Source organism: Phoxinus phoxinus (assembly GCF_949152265.1).
Source record: "Phoxinus phoxinus genome assembly, chromosome: 10".
In the NCBI taxonomy this organism is placed as follows: domain Eukaryota; kingdom Metazoa; phylum Chordata; class Actinopteri; order Cypriniformes; family Leuciscidae; genus Phoxinus; species Phoxinus phoxinus.
This window is the reverse complement of record NC_136885.1, coordinates 32,192,527-32,206,803: the sequence shown is the minus strand read 5'-3', so window position 1 is coordinate 32,206,803 and position 14,277 is coordinate 32,192,527. Positions and strand designations below refer to the sequence as shown.

Below are 14,277 nucleotides of genomic sequence, written 5' to 3'. Positions count from 1 at the left end.
TTTTTAATTATATTAGTGCCATTGTTTTGTCTCAAGATGCACACAAGTAACGTTTATTTTTCTATGACATGTTTATAAAAGGCAAAGCTACTTAAATGTCCTAATTAAACTAAGGCCTAATTCGGCCATAAACTCATAATTATGACATTGTGAATTTTTTTAATCATCATTTAGATTTTTTTAAATCTCATAATTTTGATTTAGTGTATGAATATTATATTTAGTTATGACCAGCATGACATCATTTCGACTTTATCTCATAATTGCCCATATTTTATGTTATAACTATGACTTTTTATGTCACCATTAAGATTTACCAAAGCATGATTTTTTTCTAATGTGGCGGAAATGTGCTTCAATATACTTTTATTCTATCAGCCCATTGACTCTTATTTTGCTCTTACGTAAAAAAATATAAAAGAAGCTCACGCAACTTCCGGCGAGGACGCCTTCTTATCTGAGCCGTACTTCCGCTTCTCTCCCCCTACCTTGTGCGGTGCGAGAGAGAGCGCGTGTGCCACAGAGCCTCGGCACACTCATCTTATATAAAAAATCAAAAATACAAAAAAAAATCACAAAACAAGAAAAAAATACAAACAAAAAATCTACTTTTATTGCCGAGTACCTCGGTGAAGCAGGATCAGCGGACAGATTTGAGAAGTTTATTATTAAGGCAGCACCGCAGTAGGCCTGAGGAGATTTTAATCATCTTATCATCGATACCGCGAACACGTCGACGCCAAATCGGTACTAAACGCGTTTTAATTAGTCTTCAAGACTGTTCTTTAAGGGTATTTATCGTGTTAAAGCGTTTTCGATAGGTAAGTTAAACCGAGGAGTTTGGAGCTCGTGCGTCGCCATTACTAAGCTCGTCAGTTTTTCCAGGTGTTTCGGTAGATTGCTCTTTTGTCGTACGGAAGAAAGATGAACCCAAGCGCTCCAAGTTACCCGATGGCCTCCCTGTATGTGGGTGATTTGCACCAGGATGTCACCGAGGCCATGCTTTACGAGAAGTTCAGCCCTGCCGGGCCCATTCTGTCCATTCGGGTGTGCAGGGACATGATGACCCGCCGCTCTCTCGGTTACGCCTACGTCAACTTCCAGCAACCCGCTGACGGTAAGCAAACGCTCCCGGTTCTTTTCTAACACGATGTTTTAAATTGCATTTTAGATGTCCATCTTGTTGGGAATCACGGACACGTGCAGCACGTGACCATCCTCCGGTTCAAATGTGAAGTTTAATGTTTGTTAACGATGCATACACGTGTGTATTTCGGACTGATGAATGTCGTAGTTGCAGTTACCGAGTACAAGAGAAGCATATTCTCCCAGGATATTAATCTCACGAGCAGAAATCCCCAAATTTGTGTTTAACGAATCATGTCCTTGTACATATTTTTTTGTGTAAAGTTACCGGGAGCTCCAAGAAGACAAATGCAATGTGTAATGAATGAATCTCATTCTGATTCTGAAAAAAATACTTGTATATGTGGTTTGTAATGTGGATTTTGACCCTGTATTCATAATTCAATTTAACGACGACACAAGCAATGCACGAAATTGCTGAAATGAGTAGGCTACTTGTTTTACACATTATGTACTCAGACTGGCGCTAGAGGGCGCTACACAACCCATGGTTATAAGTCCAAAATTAGTATTAATGTTTATAGTGCTAGGAATAATTAAGTTTGTTGGTCATAACTTAATGCTAATATTTATCTTAATTACCTTTTTTCAGCCGAGCGTGCCTTGGACACAATGAACTTTGACGTGATTAAGGGACGACCCGTCCGCATCATGTGGTCCCAGCGAGACCCCTCACTGCGCAAGAGCGGTGTGGGCAACATCTTCATCAAGAACTTGGACAAGTCCATCGACAACAAAGCCCTTTATGACACATTCTCTGCCTTCGGGAACATCCTGTCCTGCAAGGTAATATACGTGTATTTGCAGTGATGTGCATGTTTCTGGTGTTTGGTGCTTGTGCTCAGTGCTGGTGTTCTCTTTCTGAAGGTGGTTTGCGATGAGAACGGCTCTAAAGGATACGGCTTTGTGCACTTTGAGACCCATGAGGCCGCAGAGAGAGCCATTGAGAAAATGAACGGCATGTTGCTCAATGACCGCAAAGTGTAAGTGTGCATTTTAATTAACTACATTGTACTAAATTGTCGGTTTGGAGTGACGTGTGCTAATTCTGTTTCAAGCATGATTTATACTAATTTAATAAAAAAAATGTTTTTAAAGTTATTCAAAGATTAGTATTCATAATGTAAAATTAAAAGGCTTTATAACTGTTCATTGAAGTGTTATGGTTATTAAACTTATTACTCTTGAGTTTGCCATGAATATTGCCTCTATGGTCTTAAATAAATTCACTTATTCAGAATAATTATGGTTACTTATTGCATCTTAAAGGTTCGTCGGCCGCTTCAAGTCTCGCAAGGAGCGCGAGGCAGAGATGGGCGCCCGTGCCAAAGAGTTCACCAATGTTTACATCAAGAACTTCGGAGAGGATATGGATGACGAGAAGCTGAGAGAGATATTCAACAAATATGGTGTGTATTTTGCTGCTAGTAAAAGCCTGTTCACACCAAGAATTATAGCTATAAAGATGATTAACTATATTAGCATCAACACCAGTGAACAATGTCGTTCTGTTTATAATGGTGCGCTTTAAAGCGGGATGGATTCTGATAGGCTGTAAATATTTTTGTTCATCAGCTGGGAAAAAAAGTAGTTCTTGAAGTGGTTTCAATGACTTAGTTTCTCTGTGGAGTTATATTTGTAATGTAGCTATTATAGTTATTGTCCTTTGTGTAAATGGGCCTGCCTTTGACCTTATTGCATAAATCAGATCTTTGAAGTGTTCGGCTCTCATTACAGGTCCAGCACTGAGCATTCGCGTCATGACCGATGAGAGCGGCAAATCTAAAGGCTTTGGCTTTGTCAGCTTCGAGAGGCACGAGGACGCCCAGAGGGTGAGTAGAAACAGATTAATATCATTTTGTAATCCTCACTACTGTGACGAAGTGTTGTATCCTGATGCGTTTCCTCTGATCATCAGGCTGTGGATGAGATGAATGGAAAAGAGATGAACGGAAAGCAGGTTTACGTGGGTCGAGCGCAGAAGAAGGGCGAACGTCAGACAGAGCTCAAGCGCAAGTTTGAGCAAATGAAGCAGGACCGCATGACTCGCTACCAGGTAAAAAATGACCCGTGCTTGACTGATATGAACATTCGATGATGCAAATGAGGGTGGTGAAGTGCTTAATGGGTCATTGATGCTTGTCCTTGAACTTTGAATTCATCTTGTTTTAAACAGGGAGTCAATCTCTACGTGAAAAATCTGGATGATGGCTTGGATGACGAACGCCTGCGTAAAGAATTCGCACCGTTCGGCACTATTACCAGTGCTAAGGTACAAACAAATCCAATAAATTGCCATAAGCTTTATTACTTTTAAAAGTCTCAAATTTTAAATTGAATCATGAAATCTCTCAAATCATTGGTTTTCCTCAAGGTTTGTTTGGATGATTGATGTGTAATCCCTCACAAGCATCAGAATTGATGGCTGTTGAATCTTTTGTGATCCACTCAGGTGATGATGGAAGGTGGCCGGAGTAAGGGTTTCGGGTTCGTCTGCTTCTCTTCCCCTGAAGAAGCCACTAAGGCTGTGACTGAAATGAATGGCCGTATCGTCGCCACCAAGCCCCTGTACGTCGCGCTGGCCCAGCGGAAAGAAGAGCGCCAGGCGCATCTCACCAGCCAGTACATGCAGAGGATGGCCAGTGTCAGAGCCGTACCGAACCCAGTCATCAACCCCTACCAGCCCGCACCACCATCTGGATACTTCATGGCAGCCATTCCACAGGTCAGATAACACTTTTCTATTAAAGATGCGGTCACGTTTTGAGTTTAGGATCAGCAACGGTTTGAGTTGGTCATTAGAATTCGTCATGTTGACCAATGAAAAGCTGCTTGGATAAGCGTGAACTGTGCAAATTTAAATTTGGTTCAGCTATAAAGCAGCTCTACAGAAGAAAATGGTGTCATAATTCAGCCCAATTCATTTCAAGTTTTGTTTTCAATAAATAGTGCCAGTGAATGAGTGCAGTTCTAAATCCTGTGGTTGGTGGAAACCATCATGTACATTTTGAAAATCACTGGGAACATCTACACTCGCTGTCGAATAGGCCACTCCAGACTTGGCCATATGTTTTTGTTAATGGGTGAAGATCCTCTATGCACCTATTGCCTTTATCGCTGTTCTGATGCCTTTATTGGTGTTCTGATGGACTGTGATGGCTTGAACTCTGTTATGACTTCTTACTTATCACTTAACTCTTACGGAAAGATTTTAAATGAAGCCCAGATTTATTTTTTTCAAAGATAAACTTTAAAAGCCTTTTATAAACATGGCATTAAGCTATAAACAATGTATGTGCAGTCAAATCTTTAATGTTACTGAATATTAAGTGTTAAACGGACAATTTAACTTTTTTTTGTCTGAAGTTTTGTTAATTTCTTCACTTTAACATGAATCATGAAGTGATAATTCAGAACCGGTTCTGTTATTCCTTATTTATTCACAATACCTGATTCTGTGTGATTAACAGGCTCAGAATCGTGCTGCGTACTATCCCACCAGTCAGCTCGCACAGCTCCGCCCCAGTCCTCGCTGGGCCACTCAGGGTGTCCGCCCTCAGCGTGAGTAGCTCTGCCTCCTTTTCCTCCTGGTACACTTACACTGTAAACCATAACGGTTCATTTCATTTTGTTTTCCCGTTTCCATTGCAGATTTCCAGAATATGCCCAATGCCATCAGGCAATCTGCACCCCGTCCACAAACCTTCGGTGCCGTGCGTCCCGCCTCCCAGGTCCCCCGAATGATCCCCTCACAGCGCATGGGTAAGTGATGAACCTTGCTGTTAAACATGCAGCAAGTGCATTACTCCAGTTCATTGATCCTGAGTGTCCTCTCTCTTCCTGGCAGCGTCTCAGGCGATGGGTCCTCGTCCTTCTGGCGCAGGTGCCGCCACGGGTCCCGCTCAGGTGAGAGGAGTGCCACAGTACAAGTATGCTCCTGGAGTCCGCAACCCACAGCAGCACATGCCCAATCAGCCGCAGGTTCCCATGCAGCAGGTATTAGAAAATTTACATTTGATGGCACTTGATGTTGACTCCCCAAAATGTATGGCTGCGATTTAAAATCATTTGAGAGAACTAGTGCATCCCAATTTGCATACTTGTGCACAACTGTTATTTTGTAGTATAAATATTTCACACTGAAAATTCCAAAAGATAAAGTGCACTAAGTACTGTGCACTTGTGGAAGTGTGTAATGCTGTACTCTTCATGCACTCAACTGACACACTTTAATTATGTAGCCAAATCAGGCTTTGACAGCCACATGTCAAAGCATTTAAATTTGTGCATATCTTCATAAATGTAAACCATTATTGCAACTGCTCTATATATAAATAGGATCTATATTATATCCAACATTATCCACACAAACACTGAAAAAAATTGTGTACTATTTTTACTTTGTAAAATTTACTAGTTTTCTAAGGATCGGCGAGTAACTAAATTAAATGTGAAAATTTAGTAGAAATACTGATAGTATTTTCTTGTAAAACATACTCCAATACTCTGTTTTATTAACAGCTTTGAGCAATCATTTTACACAAATAATACTGTTTAGCAAACCTCAATTGCCTGATTTTGAATTGTCACAAAATGTAACTATTATCGGCCAGCTTTATACACAAAGCTGGCCGATAATTATACACAAAACTTATACACAACTCAATTTGCATACCCAACTTTACAAGGCTAACATCACAGCATGTTATCTTTGTAGAAGTGTTTTCAGGTTCTCTAATGTTTATATATTTGACTCCCGTTCAGCCTGCGGTCCACGTTCAAGGTCAGGAGCCACTGACTGCGTCCATGTTGGCTGCCGCCCCTCCACAAGAACAGAAGCAGATGCTGGGTGAGTGGTTCGATCCGTTTTGCTTCCCTTAATTGATTAGCAAAATTAAATGTATGGTTATATTAAATATCTCATACATGCTGCTCTCCCCTGCCACAGGTGAGCGTCTGTTCCCGCTTATCCAGAACATGCATCCCAGTCTGGCTGGAAAGATCACTGGTATGCTGTTAGAGATCGACAATTCAGAGCTGCTCCACATGCTGGAGTCTCCGGAGTCTCTGAGGTCAAAGGTCAGTGCTCATGTGATCTTTTCTTTTTTCTTTTTCAAGTTGTTGGATTTGTCCTGAGACTGGAGATGTCATTATCTCACTGCTCTTAGTGAAAATGTAGATGTACACAAGATGTATGAAACGGTGTCTTTAACCACACAGTATCTTTATTTCGGTTACAAATATTCATATTATGACAGAAGTACTGGGATAAAAGTTTATAGTTGGGATATAAAAACTGCTGTCTACGGAAGCTATCAAAATAGAGTAAAAGTCACCTTTAGGAAGTAACATGGCCCTTCATATAACGATTACAACATTAAGCCACCAGATGGTGACAAGTGACTTAGTCAGTTTAGAAACCTGGGAGAATAGTGATCTCTGTTTGAAACAACAAAATAATTATTCTCAATATATCCAGAATCAAGCCAATCTAGTGTGTAATCGCTGTTACATGTATCCCAGGTGGATGAAGCAGTAGCGGTGCTGCAGGCTCACCAGGCCAAGGAAGCCGCCCAGAAATCAGTCCCCAGCACTGCTGTGCCGGCCGTCTAACACAAGGTGAGAAGATGTGTTTTGCAAATTTATGATTTTTATGCATTAATTTTCTCTGCTTGACATTGTTTGAATGCACCTTTTCTGATTTATTTGTTTATTTCCAGAATGAACCTCTCTGGCCCTGACTTCACCAAGAAGGACGCATTAAAAAAAGAGAATAAATATAGAAAAACCAGAAACTCAAAACAGAAAAAAACCCTACAATGATTACATCCAAATATTTTGCCAGGTTAAGAGAGCTCTTGACCTTGATTTATAATTAAAAATGTACAAAAAAACAGAAAACTTTTAATTTTGAAAATTCCAAAACATTCCTTTCTTTTTATTCCTCTTAATTGAATGCTCATTGTCAATTGTGTTCTTGCAGTTGATGGCTGAACATTTGGAAAAGTACATTGGATTAAACTGCTTGAATAAATAAAACTTTAAACATTTATTGTTCCTTGTGTTATTTTAATCATTTGACTGTTGTGCTAAAAACCTTTGGGTGAGTTAAAGCAGTTGCTTTCATTCTCAGAAATACTCGATTGCTCTTTTTAAAGGGACACATTAGTTCCATGCAAACATTTTGCAAATGTGTAAGCTTGACATAGTGAATGCTGTGAAATTCATTTAGTGATTTCAGAGTTCATCAACTGTAAGGTCTCTGCCTCTGGAGATCACTGGGTTAATGCCCTGAAGGACGCGGGATGGTATTGGTGAGACTGGGGTCAGTTGTAATGCAACTTCAGTCACAAGCCTGAGTGACAATGCTTGGCACATAATCAAAGGAGTTTTGTACGATTGGAGTACCGTTAAGGTTCTTGGGGTTGAGTATAAATATATCAATTGCAGATGTTGCATTCAATTCACATTTATAGCGCTTTATCGTTTCAAATCAACTACAGAAAATACATGCTTTTACGTTACAATTTAGTGATCTTTTATCAGATGTGACTTATGTATTTTAGAAATGTACATATACAAATCACACAGCTGGGAAAAAAAAGTAATTTATAGAAATTTAAGGCAGAAACAATGAGCTCTTTGAAGTAATGAATACATGATTGACACTTAATTGGTGCATGTTGCATTGGCTTGTTGATGCTAATTATCCCCTTGTTAATTAATGTATGCATAAAAATGGTACTTCACTTAAATCTTTGTTCTATTGTGACACGTAACACTTTTCAGGGTTTTTTTGCCATCGATTTATAGTTGGGTGGAAAGGTATCTAAAAATATGATTTAGATAATTAGTACCTATTAGATAGGCTACTGGTAGTAGGCCTACTTAGCTAGTTACTTACGACGTATCTGATAGATATTAAATATATTTTACTAATTCATTTACTTATTGATTAGATGCATGCTATAGGCTACATTTATTAGATGAGTATTCTTATTCCAAATGTTACTAAGATTTTTAGTCGAACTCAGGGGCCATATTGCAAGACGAGTAAAACCAAAAAAGTAGTTGTGACCTAAGATGTCATAATTTCTACTTTTTGTGTTAATTATGATTCTCATAATTATAATTTAACAAAGAATTTTTGTCGAATGTGGCTGAAATAGGCTTTATAGGGAACAGCTTTCAAGTCAAGACGACCGTTAGGTTCAGAGTGCCGTTTTAAGCGCGCGACCTTTGCGAGCGCGTGTTCAACTATATTTAGTCAGCTTTTAAAGCCTCGACAGCAACATCACACATCTTGTTTGGTGAGTTGTAACTTGTAAACAATTATTTTCTGAAGTGTGTTTGTGTATTTCTGAACGTCAATGTGACCGTAAGAATTCTCTCGCTAATGTTTGGTGTTCATGCTTTGCGTGCGTTCTTCGTAGGCCTAACCGTTAACGTTACTAGGCTAACCTAACGTTACTCAATAAACTCAACTGGTAACGCAGTTTTGTTAATTAAAATTGAGCATAATTTAGCAGAACCATCACAAATATACGATATTTCACGTATAATAGTAGGCTATGTTCTATAGCTAGGATTATTAGGCCTGAAATAAAACCTTTCATAAAAAAACAAAAAAACTTTTATCTGATAATTAGGCTACTTATCTTATACGGACTAACAGGAAAACTGGTTATTTAGGTTCACCAACCGAAGAAAAACGAAACGATCTCGACCTGGCCTTCAACTTTACAGCTCAGTCATTCTTATGACCGTCATAAAAGCTGAAATATAAATAGATTCGAGGTGCTGTCACTGAGGAACATGAATCACGTCCTGTTGATAAGACTTGTGTTGTGTGGAATAGGAAGGTGAAAAATTGTGGCATTTGACCTGAAATAGTTGAACTATCACACAGTAGGCAGACAGGCAACTGTTTTCTCGGGTTCAAGATGATGTTAAACCTCTTGTTCTGTTGCAATAGTTTTAGGTCAAGGCTGCAGAAAGTCATCCAGTAAATGTCTCGTGAATTTAAGCTTATAACGTTAGGTCTTTACATTTACAGCACGTTTATGCTGCTCTAAAGGTTTATATGTCCTTCCAATAAATGTTTAAGGGCCAAACGATCACAAAACGTTGACTTGTGCACATATGAGGTACAGTATGCATGGAGGATCAGGCTAATCCACAGAAAGCTGCAGGTTCAGATGGGGTCTCAGGATGGGCATTTAAAGGGATAGGCTATAGTTCTCCCAAAAATGAAAATTATGTCAAAATTAATTACTCACCCTCATGTCGTTCCAAACCGGCAAGACTTTCGTTCATCTTCAGAACACAAATAAATATATTTTTGATGAAATCTGAGAGATTTCTGTCCCTCCATTGACAGCTACGCAACTACCACTTTGACGCTTCAAAAAGTTAATAAAGAGATCGTAAAACTAATCCATATGAATTGAGCGGTTTAGTTAAAATCTTCTGAAGAGACACGATCGCTTTTTATGATGAACATCTTGCAGAATCTCAAACGTGCTGCGTAACATGAGAATGAACCTCATTGGTTCTCGCACATCAAGCAAACATGTTTGAACTTCTGTTTACGACAACTGATGTGTGAGTTGATGAACAGTCAACAACTAGAGAGCATTTTAACACTGCATCTGTGATTTCTTAGATGCACAGCTAGTAGGAAGGCGCTCTCGAGGGTTGTCCTGCCAGCACAGAAGATAATCGAAGTAAAACTACTACTACCAGAGGACATCTGTAGATCACGCTGTCTGATGAAAACTATCATCATCTGTAAGAATCACACACACCCATGCCATCATGTTTAAAGTAATCCCTTCTGGCTGATGTTACAAGGCTTATAGTCTGAGGTTTATTTCCCAGAACTATAGATGCTCTGAACCAAGCCAACCATACCAATTACATTCTTTGACTTTTTAAGTGTCTGTAACCTTTTATTTGTTTGGCAAAATACCTCTTCAGAGATAATGAGATATTAAGAGTTTTGCAGTATACAAATTAATTTACATCTCCACACAAAGAAAAAGCAACTTTATGGACACGTGAGAACGTGTTTTACCCATGAGAACAGCTTGCATCATGCATGGCCAACAAAATGATCTGATGATATAAAATCATTCAGTTGGCCATGCAAATATAAGTTAAAGTTCAAATGTGTGTTCCAGTTGGCTCTGGAACTTTTTCATGTTGTGTTGTACGGTATACAGAAGTGATTTCTAACCCTGTTCCTGGAGTACACTGCACATGCTGGACGTGTTCCTGATCAAACACACCTCAAACACATTCACACTGTGTACTATTGAGGACCTCAGTTGGGACACACCGTTTTAGATCATTTATATATAATAAAATAAATATATATATATATATATATAGGTATGCCAAGCGATTACAATTTTTAAGCTAATGAATTACATGATGTGGCGATTAATTAATTGTAAATTAATCATACATCAAATTTGGCTGAGAAATTACCTCCAAAAGGTAATTTAAAGTAATTATTGTGTTAAATGAGAAAAGCATAAAATAGACATTACAAAAAGTAGCTTTAGAACAAAACATTTTTTATTTGATTCAACATTTATTACACATAAACTTTTAGGCTTCAATGGCAATGAAGGTGAGTACATGATGACAGAATTTCCATTTTTGGGTGAACTATACCTTTAGTGTTTTTTTTTTTGTTAATATGGAAATATGAAGTTATTTTTATTTAATTTTTAATTTTGAAATTATATTCTAAATAAATAAGAAACTAAAACTGCCAGTGGGTGGTCCGAAGGTACTTATTTTGAATAGAATAAGTAATTCACGACCGCTAAAAAGTATGTTCTTTATAGTATAGGGGCAGGGCCGGATTAACCATTAGGGCAACTGGGCAATTGCCCAGGGGCCCAGGACATCTAAGGGGCCCTGGGCACCGTCAAATATATGTCTCCACGATCTGCTTTTGAAGAAATATCGTAGGATTGCGCATTCTATCAGTTTGCAGTTCTGGCGCCTCCGTCTCAACATACTGTACAGCGCGACGTATGTTCACATGAAATGCAGAGGAACGGGACACTGTAGTTCATTAAAATGTATTATTTGCATGTGCTTTAAAGCCTTGTCGGTTAAACATGTCATTCGCTGCTGATGCGCTGTTCTAACGAGCGTTTTTCTGAGCGCAATAACGTTACACCCCGACGCGCACATGCACTAAAAGCCAGTCTAACAGCGCCTGGTTACTGGACTAAGTTATCTTTCGAGTCTTATTGCTCTAATAATGTCAAATACACACAAGGTTTACATAAATAGAGTTGGTTATGTCTAAAGTGAAAGAACAGTAGGAAAAAAATAAGAAAAAAATCTGATTGTCAAATGTGTTAGTGTATATTTGACTCGTCGCGGGCAGATCTTAAAGAGACAGTAGCCCTAATAGTAAACATGCTGCCGCTTGTCCTTAAAGGGATAGTTACCCAAAAATAAAAATGATGTCATTATTTACTCACTCACTCTAATGTTGTTCCATACCTGTATTAATTTATTTCTTGTGCTGAACACAAAAGAAGATGTTTTGAGGAGTGTGGCTAGCCGGGCGGTTGCTGGTCCCCATTGACTACCATAGTAGGAAAAAACTATTATGGAGGTCTCTGGGGTACATCAACTGTTTGGTTACCCACATTCCTCCAAATAACTTTTATTTTCAACAGAAGAGGGAGACTTGTTCGGGTTTGAAACGGCTTGAGAGAGTAGACTAAATTATGACAAATTATGATAAATTATGACAATTAATTGACTTGAGAGAGTAGACTCAATTATGACAATTAATTGAACTATCCCTGTTAATAAAACAACAAAATACAAAGAGCAAATCCCTCACTCTTGACTGATAACTTTAATAGTAGCTTTAATAAGAATCAATGTACAATTTATACAGTGAAGCACTGTTTATTCCATTTGTATATTAAGGCCCCCCAGGGGCTGTAACTTAATATACAAGGCTACAAGTCATTGTGCCCAGGGGCCTCTGAACTCTTAATCCGGCCCTGTATAGGGGGGTATAGAATGAATGTAATCTGGACATACTATATTCGACCATGTTTGTCATTATCATTTGATCTACCTATGCCAGTTGGGTCGCTTCACTGCCTTTCATAAATCCTCTCTCTTGGCTTCATGGGATAGTAAAGTGTCCATCGTATGCTCACTTCAGAATCTCTCCGGAATAGGTAATCCGGGTACTTTTTGCCTACACTTTTATGTGAATTCAGACTTCTTTTGTCACATACTATTGTTTGCAGTACTACTATATAGTAGGGAAGCTCAGTAGCACCTCACTGCAGTACACAAGATCCAGGGGGGCGGAGTTGGATCCAGATCTAAGGGGTGGAGATTGGTAGGTTTAGGGGTGGGTTTAGTGATCAGGGGGTGGAGATGGGTGGGTTTAGTGATCAGGGGGTGGAGATGGGTGGGTTTAGTGATCAGGGGGTGGAGATGGGTGGGTTTAGTGATCAGGGGGTGGAGATGGGTGGGTTTAGGGATCAGGGGGTGGAGATGGGTCGGTTTAGGGGTGGGTTTAGTGATCAGGGGGTGGAGATGGGTGGGTTTAGTGATCAGGGGGTGGAGATGGGTGGGTTTAGGGATCAGGGGGTGGAGATGGGTCGGTTTAGGGGTGGGTTTAGTGATCAGGGGGTGGAGATGGGTGGGTTTAGTGATCAGGGGGTGGAGATGGGTGGGTTTAGGGATCAGGGGGTGGAGATGGGTGGGTTTAGTGATCAGGGGGTGGAGATGGGTGGGTTTAGGGATCAGGGGGTGGAGATGGGTCGGTTTAGGGGTGGGTTTAGTGATCAGGGGGTGGAGATGGGTGGGTTTAGGGATCAGGGGGTGGAGATGGGTGGGTTTAGGAGTGGGTTTAGTGATCAGGGGGTGGAGATGGGTGGGTTTAGTGATCAGGGGGTGGAGATGGGTGGGTTTAGGGATCAGGGGGTGGAGATGGGTCGGTTTAGGGGTGGGTTTAGGGATCAGAGGGTGGAGATTGGTCGGTTTAGGGGTGGGTTTAGTGATCAGGGGGTGGAGATGGGTGGGTTTAGGGATCAGGGGTGGAGATGGGTAGGTTTAGGGGTGGGTTTAGTGATTGGGGTGGAGATTGGTAGGTTTAGGGGTGGGTTTAGGGATCAGGGAGTGGAGATTGGTAGGTTTAGGTATATGTAAGGTGGGAGGAGTTGGATCTGGATCCAACTCCTCCCCCTTGATTTCGTTTTCTGCAGCGAGGACCATCTCAGGAAGCTTGCGATTTTTGGATGCAGACATTGAGTCATTCATTCGATTCGTTCAAACGGCTGATTCGTTCAGGAATGAAGTAAATGGCTCTCTTTATGAATGGGCCATTGAAACATTGGTTCACCCGATTGATTCGCTCAAAACGTGGATTCATTCAGAAACTAAACATTGCTGTGTGTTGCTCACGACGCACAACAGTTCTGCTCTTGCTTTATAGGTAATATTTTTCAAATATTTAAAATTATGGCAAAAGCAAACAATATTGTCTCTAAAATATAGCCTGACAGTATTAACTTTTTTTTTATTGAACTGTTGTCTAAAATCAATGTCACATTTGCACTCGTGCTATTTGGGACAAAAACATCGCTCGTGTGATATTGATTAACCATATCATGATAAGACAGAAAAATATTTGCCCTGATATCTTGAATTTTAGGGTCATTCTAACTGCATTCTATAGGCTTTATCATGCAGTGGGTTGTTGTTGCCCCACAGCCCTAATATATAGGCAATATATGTGACCCTTCTGGTCTGGATCACAAAACCAGTCAGATGTCGCACGGGTATATTTGCGGCAATAGCCAACAATACATTGTATGGGTCAAAATTATTGATTTTTCTTTTATGCCAAAAATCATTAGGATATTAAGTAAAGATCATGTTCCATTAAGATATTTTGTAAATTTCCTATCATAAATATATAAAACATTTATTTTTGTGAGTGAATGCAGCACAATCGTGAATATAAATGGATAACTTTAAAGGTGATTTTCTCAATGTTTCGATTTTTTAGCACCCTCTGATTCCAGATTTTCAAATATTTGTCATATCCTAACAAACCATACATCAATG

General features: G+C 39.7%; 1 protein-coding gene across 1 annotated transcript; it reads left to right on the top strand.

Annotated features, from left to right (window-relative positions):
- The first annotated feature begins 321 nt into the window (after positions 1 to 321).
- pabpc1a (poly(A) binding protein, cytoplasmic 1a) lies at positions 322 to 7,196 on the top strand. Its single transcript, XM_079624562.1, has 15 exons — positions 322 to 1,117; positions 1,739 to 1,932; positions 2,014 to 2,129; positions 2,416 to 2,555; positions 2,884 to 2,978; positions 3,065 to 3,202; positions 3,323 to 3,418; positions 3,599 to 3,871; positions 4,617 to 4,707; positions 4,798 to 4,908; positions 4,994 to 5,142; positions 5,911 to 5,995; positions 6,095 to 6,225; positions 6,670 to 6,765; positions 6,867 to 7,196. Exons 1-14 carry the CDS (start codon positions 925 to 927, stop codon positions 6,757 to 6,759), a joined length of 1,902 nt encoding a protein of 633 aa, XP_079480688.1. The 5' UTR covers positions 322 to 924; the 3' UTR covers positions 6,760 to 6,765; positions 6,867 to 7,196.
- Positions 7,197 to 14,277: the final 7,081 nt, after the last annotated feature.

Excerpts from the sequence above, each read along its gene's own strand:
- pabpc1a (XM_079624562.1), top strand. The coding sequence starts at position 925 with ATGAACCCAAGCGCTCCAAGTTACCCGATGGCCTCCCTGTATGTGGGT. Across the intron at positions 1,118-1,738 it reads CTTCCAGCAACCCGCTGACG|CCGAGCGTGCCTTGGACACA; the intron begins GTAAGCAAACGC and ends ACCTTTTTTCAG. Across the intron at positions 2,979-3,064 it reads GGCACGAGGACGCCCAGAGG|GCTGTGGATGAGATGAATGG; the intron begins GTGAGTAGAAAC and ends TCTGATCATCAG.